The 12,720-nt window shown below is 42.0% G+C and overlaps 1 protein-coding gene across 1 annotated transcript; it reads left to right on the top strand.

The window, feature by feature from the left end:
- Positions 1-383: 383 nt before the first annotated feature.
- Positions 384-6,411, top strand: LOC127508151 (E3 ubiquitin-protein ligase TRIM35-like). Its single transcript, XM_051885841.1, has 6 exons — positions 384-893; positions 3,255-3,350; positions 3,601-3,831; positions 3,909-3,931; positions 4,013-4,131; positions 4,656-6,411. The coding sequence occupies exons 1-6, from the start codon at positions 498-500 to the stop codon at positions 5,144-5,146; spliced, it is 1,356 nt and encodes a 451-aa protein (XP_051741801.1). The 5' UTR covers positions 384-497; the 3' UTR covers positions 5,147-6,411.
- Positions 6,412-12,720: the final 6,309 nt, after the last annotated feature.

Raw genomic sequence — 12,720 nt, forward strand, 5'->3', positions numbered from 1 at the left:
GGCAGGAGGGGATAAAACATGAATGTCGATCACTTGATTAATCACATAATTATGTAATTAACTTCAACACTGCTTCGGTGGCCATTTACACGACACCATTTTCCAGTAAAAAGTGTTAATTTAACACTGTTGCTGTGAAGTGCAATAAATAAAACACAAAAAGAAAGGACCTTGAGTGTTTTTATGATCAATATTTGTGTTCTTGTGTTCTTTTTGATCAAATGTTTTCTAGCATTATACTTGAGAGTGTCAATGCTATTTAATTTTGAATGCATTTTGTTAATATTAACCCTGAAGACATCCTGATAGTGACCTGTTTGAACACACCCATGTGATCATAAACTTCACCCTCTTACAACACTTACCAGGAAGAGACTGACTCATTTCCCCTTCCTGTCGAACTCGAGTCTCAACAAAAGCACGTAGATATTCATTTTTGAAATCGTCGTTCAGAAAGTGAAAGTAAAGTTTAGATTGTTGGAGCTCAAACAGTGAAAATGGCTTCAGCAGCTGAAGATGATTATATTTGTCCTGTATGTCGTGAAATCTTCAAGGATCCTGTTATTTTATCATGTAGTCACAGTTTCTGTAAAGAGTGTCTTCAACAGTTCTGGAGAATCAAGAAAACTCAGGAGTGTGCTGTCTGCAGGAAAAGATCCTTAAGAGAGGAACCTCCAGTTAATCTTGCATTAAAAAACTTGTGTGAGTCGTTCCTGAAGGAGAGAAATAAGAGGAGTTCATCAGGATCTGAGGAGATCTGCAGTTTACACAGTGAGAAACTCAAACTCTTCTGTCTGGAGGACAAACAGCCTGTGTGTTTAGTGTGCAGAGATTCAAAACAACACGACAATCATAAATTCAGACCCATCAGTGAAGTGGTTTCATCATATAAGGTAAGACAAATGACTCGTTTCACATGTAAAGGATATCACATTAGGGGCTTTCCCACCAGAGGAAAGACCGTTTTCATAGTTCCTGTAACTATTGGTGGAAGTACCTGCTTTTTGGCGTGTTTGCTCCACACCCAGATAGCAAAATTGCTGTGGCCCAGATCTGGCGCACACATTAGACACTTTCATCTGGCCCAATTTTGGCATGGAATGATGGCACTTCAGCGGCCCGCTCCTGTTTGCCCAATTTGGGCCACAAGCAAGCCATAGCAATGCCACATGTCAGCCATAAACAAAACTAATAAAGCATGTGGACCATATTTGGTTTACACCCAGATTAGTCATTGTTGATTGTGCCACATTTTTTCCAAAGATGGCCCACATTTGGTTTGTGATATTTGGACCATTTTTATTATTTATCATATGAGCCACTTTAGGCTCACATTCAGATTACACATTGCCGTAAGTGCCAAATAAAAAGGCCCACATGTGATTTAAAATATTTGGGCCATATTTGCCATGTTACATGAGGGCCACTTAAGGCTCACATACATTTTGTCCGGGCCATAAGAAGGCCTGCAGTGACACATTATTGCCTGAAGTGGCCCACATCCGTTTGCTATCTGGGCAGGAACTGGGAATGATTTCAGTTCTAGGAACACCTTTTGAGGGACTAAATTAGCTCCTACTTCAGAGTAGTGTCTAACCCAGCTCAATATGAACTACCAGTGTCGTAAGTGTATGCTGATCGGCCGAACGCATGCCATACGAAACACTGACACCCAATGTTTTTAAAAGCCATGTAAACACACAGTTTACATATACTTACACAAACTCCAGGAACATGGAAAACAGCGATAGGTAGTATTTACTGGTCATCACCGGTTCCCCTTCGGTTGAAATCACATTCCGTCACCACCTTCTGCCCCTCAAGCGATGTTCCTGCTTCCTAAAAAAGTAACTAATTGTGTTACTTGTTATGGAATGTAATGTGTTACATAATCACAACTTCAGAAGCGGGGATTTATAGCACGTGAAGGCAGCATTACTCCTGATTTCTCTCAACATGGGGGCAGGAGAGCTGTCAGTCAATACCTAGGAAACAAAGTAACTTGTGTTATTTATTTGAAAAAGTAACTTTAAAAAAAAAATAAAAAAAAATTAAAAAGTAACATTTTTGTTGCAAATGTAAAAGTAATGCATTACTTTACTAGTTACATGAGTTACAGAAGATTACATAAGTCACGTTATTTGTAATGCGTTACCCCCAACACTGCACATGACCTACACTGCTGTGAAAAAGTATTTCCTTATTTCTTTTGTTTGTGTGTCTCATATTAAATAGTTTTAGATGTTCATATAAAATGATTCAACACCTATCACCCATGCAATCACCAATGCAATAACTGCAATAACTGCAGCTGAACACTTGTGATAACTGGAGATCAGTCTTTCACAGCGCTGTGGTGGATTTTAACCCACTTCTCTTTGCAGAACTGCTTTAGTTCAGCCATATTGGAGGGTTTTAAAGCATTAACTGCCTGTTTAAGGTCCTGCCACATCATCTCAATTGGGTTCAAGTCAGGACTTTGAGGAGGACACTCCAAAACTTTAACTGTGCTTTTTTGAGCCTTTCAGAGGTGGATTTACTCCTGTGCTTTGAATCATTGTCTTGATGTTTGAGTTTCAACTTACAGACTGAAGATCGGAGATCCTCCTTTTTTACGATTTTCTGAAAAGCAGGAAGTAGAAAAATGCAGTTCCTTCAATGTTGTTCTTGGCTCTTCTGTGACTTCTTGGATGAGTCTCTTCTGGCAAGGTTTGATACTGTGCTGAGTGTTTTCCATTTGGAGATAATGGCTCTCACTGCAGTTCTTTGAGTCCAAGAGCCTTTGAAATGTCTGTGAAGATTGATGTATTTCAATCACCTTCATTATTTCTGGTGTTACTTTCCCCTTTATCATAGTGTGTTACTGTTTAAAACCTTTTAACCAACTTTGTTGAAAAAGTCCTATTTAACTGTTGATTTGATTGAACAGGGCTGCAGTGATCAGGACTGGTTGTTTAGTTCAACTGAACCACATTATAAACACAGTTCCATAGATTTTTGTTACTATATGGGGACAACTTTACTTCAATAAATAACATTGTCATTTACAAACTGTATTTTGTGTTCACTCAGGCTGCCTTTGTTTTATAGTAGATTTTAATTTCTGAATTAATTTAGTATGAAATGTTCACAAAAACATCAGGATAGGGCAATTACTTTTCTACAGCATTATATGATATATCATATCACTGTATTGTCTTCTCTTCTTCTCTTCACTGTAATCTGGTGTTTTATGTATTTTTGTTCAATTCTAGGAGGAGCTCAATACAGCACTGAAGTCCTTACAGAAGAAACTTCAACACAATGAAGAAAAGAAAGAAGAGTTTGAGGAAACAGTTCAAGACATCATGGTGAGGAAACAGAATCAGAGTCATTTTCATTACAGCTGTAGGATCACTATATATAGTTATGATCTGATATATTTAATATAATGGATTCCTGTTTATTATTTCTGTAAATGATGAGCATGATCCATGTAAATGATCCATGTGCTTCTGGATCCATTATATGTCAGTATCTGAGTTTATCTCTGGTATTAATGATGTGAAGTGTTGATGTGTGTCGATTGAGATGATTGAAGTGAATGTGTTCTGATTTCAGTCTCAAGCTGAGCACACAGAGCGTCAGATTAAAAGAGAATTTAAGAAGCTTCGTCAGTTTCTCAGAGATGAAGAAGCAGCTACAATCACTGCACTGAGGGAGGAAGAGGAGCAGAAGAAGCAGATGATGAAGGAGAAGCTGGAGGAGATGAACAGACACATCTCAGCTCTTTCACACACAATCAAAGACATGGAGGAGATGATGAAAGCCAATGACATCTGCTTTCTGAAGGTCTGATTTCAGATCATTGGTTGATCATTGGTTCATTGATTGAGTTCTTGATGATAAATGGTGTGTTTGTTCTGCAGGAGTTTCCAGTCTCAATGGAAAGGTGAGTGATCTGCTCCTGTCTCTGGTCTCTCTGGTTCTGATCCAAAGCCACTGCAGTTCTGACTCCTGAATGTTCTTCCAGAGTCCAGAGCTCACAGCCGGATCCACAGATGGCTTCTGGAGCTTTGATTCATGTGCCACGTTACTTGGGCAACCTGCCGTTCAGAGTCTGGAAGAAGATGCAGGACATCGTCCAAAACAGTGAGTCTGACTGCAGAAGATCTGAGCTGGAAATGATGGATAGATGCTTCACGACACAAACTGAAGCTTGTTTGGAGGAGTTACAATTAGAAAACTTAGTCTCAGATTATTATTATTAATAAATTAATAACTCAAAACAACAGACGGTCAGAATAAACTATTTTACACCAACACACAGACTATAAAAGGCAATAAAATGAAGATGTTCAGATGCTGCTGAAGATCAGACACACACTTACAGTTTTTCATCTACAGCATAAATCATTGATTTATTGTTATTTTAACTTTTCCAAAGTATCAGTTTCTCTTGATGGACACAAATGTCTGAATCAAAAATGTAATGTTTGTAGTTGATGATAAAATGAGTGTGAAACTAATAACAGCACTGACAGTGATCAGAGGAACATGTCTGATGTGTTTGATCAACAGGACGAGTGTCATAATTCATAATAATCTGTGTTGGTTCACTCTTGATCATTATATGAACATCAGAATAAAAGCATCTGTTGATTGTGTCTCATCAGCTCCTGTCATTCTGGATCCAAACACGGCTCATCCATGGCTCATCCTGTCTGATGATCTGACCAGTGTGACAAACACCGGGATCGATCAACCTGTTCCTGATAATCCAGAGAGAATTGACCATTATCCCTGTGTTCTGGGTTCAGAGGGGTTTAACTCAGGAACACACTGCTGGGATGTGGAGGTTAAAGAGAATCCATGGTGGTGTCTTGGAGTAACTGCAGCATCAAACCAGAGGAAGGGATTGGCTTTCTATGACACTGATTATATCTGGAGTGTGCAGCATGATGATGATCCATGGTCTTCAAGACCTGTTGATCAGGATATTGATTGCGTGAGAGTGTGTCTGGACTATGATGGAGGAACGGTATCATTCTCTGATCCTGTAACTAACACACATCTAGACACATTCACAACCACCTTCACTGACACACTCTTTCCATTCTTTAGTTGTTGTGAATCTCTGAGGATCTTAGCGGTCAATAGTCAGTAAATGTTACTCCTGTAGGTCTGGATCTTCCTGCTTTCATCATGTTTAATCCAGACCACACGAGTAAGAGTGCTGTTGATCTGAATATCAGTACGGTGGCTGTGATTGGGCCGTGATGATCACATGACTGATATCCAGCACTACAGCAACACCCACACTCTCATATTGCTTTAATACAACAGATCAATAAACAAGAAGTTTTCATTTATATTCCACTTCACACAATTAGATCAAATGGAGACACATGGCAGAGGCCACAGAGAGAACAGCATTGAGTCTTGTATTTCAAATGAGCTTATGTTGCGACAAGTTCATACGTGTAAATCTTAAGTAATCAGGTTCAACTAATGTGGTTTCATTATGTTTACATGCAACCAAATAATTCATTAGTAATCGTTTTAAGGCTCAATCACACTGAAAAGCCTTTGTGTAAACACCTTAATCGATCTGACTGAGCTCGATCCCAGTGGAATTTTGATTGGATTGGAAGGAGTGGTTTATTCCTGTTCTAATCCAAATGATAGGACATAAACACATGATCGGATTGAAAACCAGAAGTAGAAAATACTGTGCATGTGCAATGACATAGAAATGGTGTAATGATGGATGACACGTGAAACGAGCTGTTGTTGAATGAAGTGTCGTGAATGACTGTCATGTAATTCTGAAGTTCTCCTACCACTCATCGTCTGTGAAGTGAAGGAGGACAAGTTAATAATGAATGAACATTAGAAGGTATGTTGAAAGATACCGTACAACTTACCGAAATATATCATGTCTCATGTAATCGATCAATCAGTGTTTCGACGGGAAAGAGGCCAATTAAACAGTAGGAGGACAATATGTGTAAGATAAATCTTGTCAGCCTGACTTTTCATCCTCTGTTTCTCCCTGTTTTCTCTCTCCTGTTCTTTAAGGCTGCAAGGGTGCGAGGGGAGAAGAGTTGTTTTTGTTTCATCACACATCTGTTGTAATGTACACTCTATGTATGTATGTATGAGTGTGTTTCTTGGAAAGCAGCCTAGAAAGGGTCCCTGTTTCTTTGTCTAGGAGAAAGGGCCCTAAAGCCTGCTCCGGGATGAATGGTGCCTTCAGCCGGAAGTTGACCATATTTAGACTTGTTTTTCTGTATGTATCAAGTTCTATATCATGATCCGATATGAGTAATGTATCTCTCATTGGTTAAATCCATGTTACTCAGCTTGTATTCCATCTATATAATCTCAAGACAAAGACAATAAAGACAAGACTTTTATACTCTCCCTCAACGCTGAGTGATTGTTCATTCAATTGCTAATTGAGAGGACTGAGATGAGGCACGCCTCGGGACGCTAATTACTGTGTTAACACTTGGGGGCTCGTCCGGGATTTCTCCAGACAGGTAAGAAATAAATGCTTAAGTGCATCTTACTGTCTGCTGATAAATTGATCATTACATTTTTGCCATATTTGGCCATATTGCCATATCTGGTAAAGTGGATTACCTCATATTTAATAAATGTGGGAAGAATAGAAAGAGGACTGATCATCCTCTCATTTTGGTGTTTTCCTCATGATTTTTGAGCACGGGAAGAAGGAATAGATGATTATATGTGTGGAGAGATTTTTTTTCTTCTTGTCTTCCTATTTCTTAAGATATTCTCAGTCCTTTTCACAGTTGAATGGATTTCTAATGATTTGAGAGAATTGGAATTGTGAAGTCCTTGCAAAGCATTAAAACAAACTGTGTAATGACAATTCTTAAAATTGCCTACAAAACTGATCTGGACAGTATAGACGAAACAGTAGAGCTATAAATAAGCATATTATTGTAACTGAAGTTCACTTTGATTCAGTGACGTTTTAAAGCAGATCCTGTTCTGTCCCTGCTGTGTTAGATCAAGGGCACTGCTGATCTTAAAAGCATTTGTATATCAAATTAATGGTGAATCATGAGTTAGATATCAACTGAGCCAAAGTCAGATCAAAATTCTGTTGGTTAGATGTATGACAATGAGGGATAGTGTAGAAATGTGCACTTTTTAGATAATTTGGCTGAATAGATTTTGATGAGATTTTGATTTATTTACTGGCTCAGATAGGTTTACCATACTTTAAATGAAATAAATGCCAAGAAAACTGATACTGTACCTCAGAGGTGCTGGACTTGGAGAAACAACAATGCATCAAGCTGCCCTGAGAGGCAGAGAGAGACACAACTGCATCCTCCAGACCTCCACTGCTCTCATCAGATCCTCATCACAGGCTGACACAATGCACTGGATGAGGAGAAAGACATGTGAAACTGAAAGTAAAGACTCTCTCAGAAGTTCCAGCTCTACAGTAATCTCAGAACTGCCAGATGAATCTGAGAAAAGTAACACATTCAACTGACTTGTCACGAATGCCAGCGAAGTTCCCTCGATCAGCCACCGGAGGTCTCACTCCCTCAAGTATTAACTTGGACTACAAATCCCAAGCGCCCACATACCTGGCCTGATTACTGCGCACCTGTTTCACGTCAGCCAGCTATTTAAGCCACGCACACACACACTCACACTCACTCACACACTCTCACACACACACACTCACACACACACACACACACACACACACACACACACACACACACACACACACACACACACACTCACTCACTCACTCACTCACTCACTCACTCACTCACTCACACACACACTCACTCACTCACTCACACACACACACACACACTCACTCACTCACTCACTCACTCACTCACTCACACTCACACTCACTCACTCATGAAGTATTGTTTGCCCTGCAACAATTTCTGAGCATTTATTTCCTGTTTTCTGTCTGCCCATGTATCGACCTAGTTTGGATTACTAACCTTGGATTGTTTGCCGCCTGCCTGTTACCCCGTTGTTTGCCTGGACTGCTTCTTTGATTGTTTGCTGCCTGCCCTGATCTCTTGCCCGGTTATGACGACGATTATTGGACTGTCTCTGACACTGTTTTTACATTGGTGATTCGACCCACGCCTGCCTGTACTGTGAGCTTGCTGTTTGTTAATAAACCGCTTATGGATCTCATAAGCGTCACATGACTGATGATTAAGCAAGACTTTCTGTCTCTTCTCTCATGTACAGGTACTGCATATTCAATGAGCACTACAGAGACTGCCTCAAATTTTGATTCGCAACATCAGTGTGTAACTTGGTTATTTACTGATCTCATAGCAGTTCTTTATATTTTGATAAACTAATAAGACTCTGCTTTCTTTTGATAGGCACCAGTCTAACCTTATAAAACGAAGCTATAAGTGTTTGATCTGATTTATAAATCATCTAAAATTTGGACTGGACTTAGTACATTTGAGGTATTGAGGTCTTATTGGTAAGAATTATTTCATTTATAATTATAAAATATTCTCACAGTGAGACTTGGTAACCACAGGTAAATCCATACATGGCTACTCACTACCACTGTCAAATGATATTACATTATAATATGTTACATAGGCCTATAAAAAACACCTAAACACAAGTGAAAACTATACTGTCACGAACTCCGTAGCTCCCTCCTCTGGCCATCAGAGGGAGCCCTCACCTGAGTACTAACATTCATACACTACATTTCCCATCAGCCTTCACCCCGGACTAATTACCTGCCAGCTGTAGCTCATTCACTGGACTATATAAGGACTCACGTTTCCCACGGTCAATCGCAAAGTCTTGTATTGCCGTGGTGTACAATTCTGAGCGTTATTATTCTGTCTGACTGATTACCCGTTGCTGATTCTGTTGTTTATCGTTTACAAACCTCTGCTGCCTGTCCCTGACCTGTGCTTTGTATCCTGATCAGTGAGTGTTATCTGCCAGCCCTGACTATTGCCTGTTATCTGTCTACGATTCTGCCTGCCCTATATCATACCTGTTTGCTCCTGATCTACCCTGCCTGTACGACTACGCTCTTGTTCAAAAAGCATGCAAATGGTTTCCAGCCGATGTGACGATTCATTACAGAAGACTTCGCCAACACAAGATCCAGCTGCTTTCTCTCACCTGTGTGCAACCATGTCAGCTCAAGCCAGCCATCTCGCTGCCCATCAGCACCAACTCAACCGTCTCACCTCGCTTACTGAAGAACTGGTGAAAGCACTGCAGGGGCTTCAAACATCTGTGCCTCCAACGCAACCACCACTCGCAGCGGCCACCATTACCCATGCGGTTGAGACGCCACCACCGAGTAATCCGCGCTTGTCACTGCCAGAGAAGTTTGACGACGATCCCTCGAAATGCAAGGGCTTCATGTTACAATGTTCACTGTACATCAATCAACAGCCCGCCTTGTATTCCAGTGAGACCGGTAAGATCGCTTTCGTTTGTTCATTATTTACTGGCAAAGCGCTGGAATGGATTACTGCTGTTTGGCGAGACGATGGTACTGCATTTCCTTCCTTTGAGTGTTTTATGCAGAGGTTTAAGGAGGTTTTTGATCACCCCAGCGATGGCAAGGGGGCCGGTGATCGATTGATGGAGCTGAAACAGGTACACAAAACTGCCGCTGAATACGCTCTGGCATTTCGCACTCTAGCAGCACAGACGAATTGGGTGAGTGACACACTGAAAACGTGCTTTCGGAGAGGTTTAACGCATGAATTGCAGGCTGAACTCGCATGTCGAGATGAGGGCAGGAGCTTGGATCAGTTTATTGAACTCACCATCCAAATAGATAACCTCATTAGATAACCTCATTCGCAAATCTAACCTCCACGCTCAGTCGCTTCCACAGAGCCTGAATGTGCTGAAGCTATGCAAATTAATACTTACCATCTATCTGAAGTGGAGAGAAGTCGTAGGCTGGCCAATCGTCTATGTCTGTATTGTGGAAACCCAGGTCATATAAGGAATAATTGCCCAGTCCAGTCCCGTCCTGAAAACCCACGTTCGGTGAGTGATGACAATCCACTTTACCAAGCTGATATGTGTGTTACTGTTCCCATTTCTTTGCAAGTTAACCCCCAACAGTTCGCCACTCATGCTTTGCTGGATTCTGGAGCCACGGGGAACTTTATGTCACAAAAATTTGTCCAACAGAACCACATTCCAGTAATTACATGTCCTTCTTTCCTCACAGTGGAAGCGATAGACGGCCGCCCGTTGGGTACTGAAAATGTGAAGGCCATCACGAAACCGCTCACCATGCAGATTGGACTGTTCCACACTGAAATCATACAATTTCACATCTTACCCACAACTACGTCTTCCGTCATCCTGGGGCTTCCTTGGCTACGCACTCACAACCCTCAGATCTGCTGGAGAGAAGGTCAGATAACTCATTGGAATGAACAATGTCAATCTAACTGTATGTCTCATACCTCTCCTCTACCTGTCAGAGTCATCCACACCAAAGCTTCCGAAGTAACCTCTGAAACTTCACCAGCCATCAACATTCCTGACGAGTACCAGGATCTGGCTGTGGCCTTCAGCAAGGTGCGTGCATCACAATTACCTCCTCACCGCTCGTATGACTGTGCAATTGATCTTCTCCCAGGAACCACACCACCCAAGGGTCATATCTTTCTGCTGTCGCAGCCAGAATCTGAGTCTATGAAAAAATACATCGAGGAGGAACTAGCAAAGGGTTTCATCCGGCCATCTACCTCACCTGCTTCAGCGGGCTTCTTCTTCGTGGGTAAGAAGGATGGTGGTTTACGACCCTGCATTGATTATAGAGGTTTGAACGAGATTACAGTCAAGTTTCGGTATCCTCTTCCATTGGTTCCCGCCGCATTGGAACAGCTTTGAACGGCCAAGTGCTTCACCAAGTTGGATCTTCGTAGTGCTTATAATTTGATTTGTATCAGAGAAGGAATGGAATACGAATGGAAGACAGCATTCTCCACAGCCAATGGCCACTATGAATACCTCGTTATGCCCTTCGGCCTGGTCAATAGTCCGTCTGTCTTCCAAGCCTTCATCAACGATGTGTTTCGAGATATGCTCAACAAGTTTGTGATTTGTTTATATAGACGATATCCTGATCTACTCGAACTCCATGGAGGAACATGTTCAACAAGTCAGAAGTTCTAAAACGTTTGATTCAATTCCAACTTTATGCAAAAGCAGAAAAATGTGAATTTCATCAGACTTCAGTCTCCTTCCTGGGTTACATCATCAGTCCCGACGGGGCAGCCATGGATGAGAAGAAGGTAGTGTAGCAAGTCTAAAGAGTGTTTTATGTTCTGTTCGGATAAATCTAAGTGCATGTGTTCTTTCCTGTGTTATGGTTCAGCTTGTGTGGGGCTTTAAGGGGTGGGAGGTTCTCCTGAAATAATAGCCTGCGTGGTGTTGTGTGGGCGGGGTTCTGGGGAAAAGGTTCCAGAAGTTTGTTCGCTGTCTGTGTGGCAGGAGCATTGGCCAAACAGGTGCTCATCTTAATAAAAGAAGACTAAGCTGTTAAGTGAGTCTCATCATTTCCTCCATTCGTTACAGTATCGACTATACTGAACTGGCCACAACCCAACACGTTAAAGGAGTTGCAACGTTTCCCGGGATTTTCAAACTTCTACCGCCGGTTTATACAAACTTCAGCACAATCGCCAGCCCGTTCACAAGTATGGTTAAAAAAGGTAATACTCATCTCAAATGGTCTCCTTCTGCTATCCAGGCTTTTCAAGACCTCAAGAAACGCTTCACCACGGCGCCCATTCTACATCATCCTGACCTGTCTAGACCCTTCATTGTGGAGGTTGACGCATCCAGCACTGGTCTTGGTGCGGTTCTCTCTCAAAGACAAGATAATCCTCCTAAACAGTATCCATGTGCTTTCTATTCCAGAAAACTCAATGCTGCAGAAAGAAACTATGACCTCGGAGACAGAGAATTGCTTGCCATGAAAGCCGCATTCGAAGAATGGCGGCATTGGTTGGAGGGAGCGACACATCCGTTCACAGTACTGACGGACCATAAGAACCTCGAGTACCTCAGAACCGCGAAAAGACTGAATCTCCGACAAGCCCGCTGGTCCCTGTTCTTCTCACGATTTCATTTCACGGTCACGTACAGGCCAGGATCTAAGAATGTCAAGGCCGATGCCCTCTCACAGCAGCCACGCGGTTCCCGCTTCCCCTGCAGTGAACCCGCGCCTCGCTCTGCCAGAAAAGTTTGACGGTAACCCAGCCAAATGTAAGGGCTTCCTTCTTCAATGCTCCCTGTTTGTGAATCAACAGCCCTCACTGTACCCTAACGAATCCAGTCGGATATCGTTCGTATGCTCTTTGCTTACCGGCAAAGCGTTGGACTGGGCCACGGCGGTATGGAGAGAGGATGGCTCCGTTTTCCCCACTTTCGCCGCTTTTCTACAGAGTTTCAAGGAGGTGTTCGAACATCCGGAGGGTGGCAAGAGTGCGGGTGACCAACTTCTCTCACTGAGCCAAGGTAAATCGACAGCAGCCGAATTTGCTTTAAATTTTTGCACTCTGGCCGCCCAAACTAACTGGATGAAAGACACCTTAAAACTACTGTTCCGCAAGGGCTTAACTCTGGAACTTCAAGCTGAACTGGCATGCCATGAGGAAGGAAGATCACTAAACAAATTCATTGAACTCGCCATCC

Source organism: Ctenopharyngodon idella, chromosome 3 (assembly GCF_019924925.1).
Source record: "Ctenopharyngodon idella isolate HZGC_01 chromosome 3, HZGC01, whole genome shotgun sequence".
NCBI classification, from domain to species: Eukaryota; Metazoa; Chordata; class Actinopteri; order Cypriniformes; family Xenocyprididae; genus Ctenopharyngodon; species Ctenopharyngodon idella.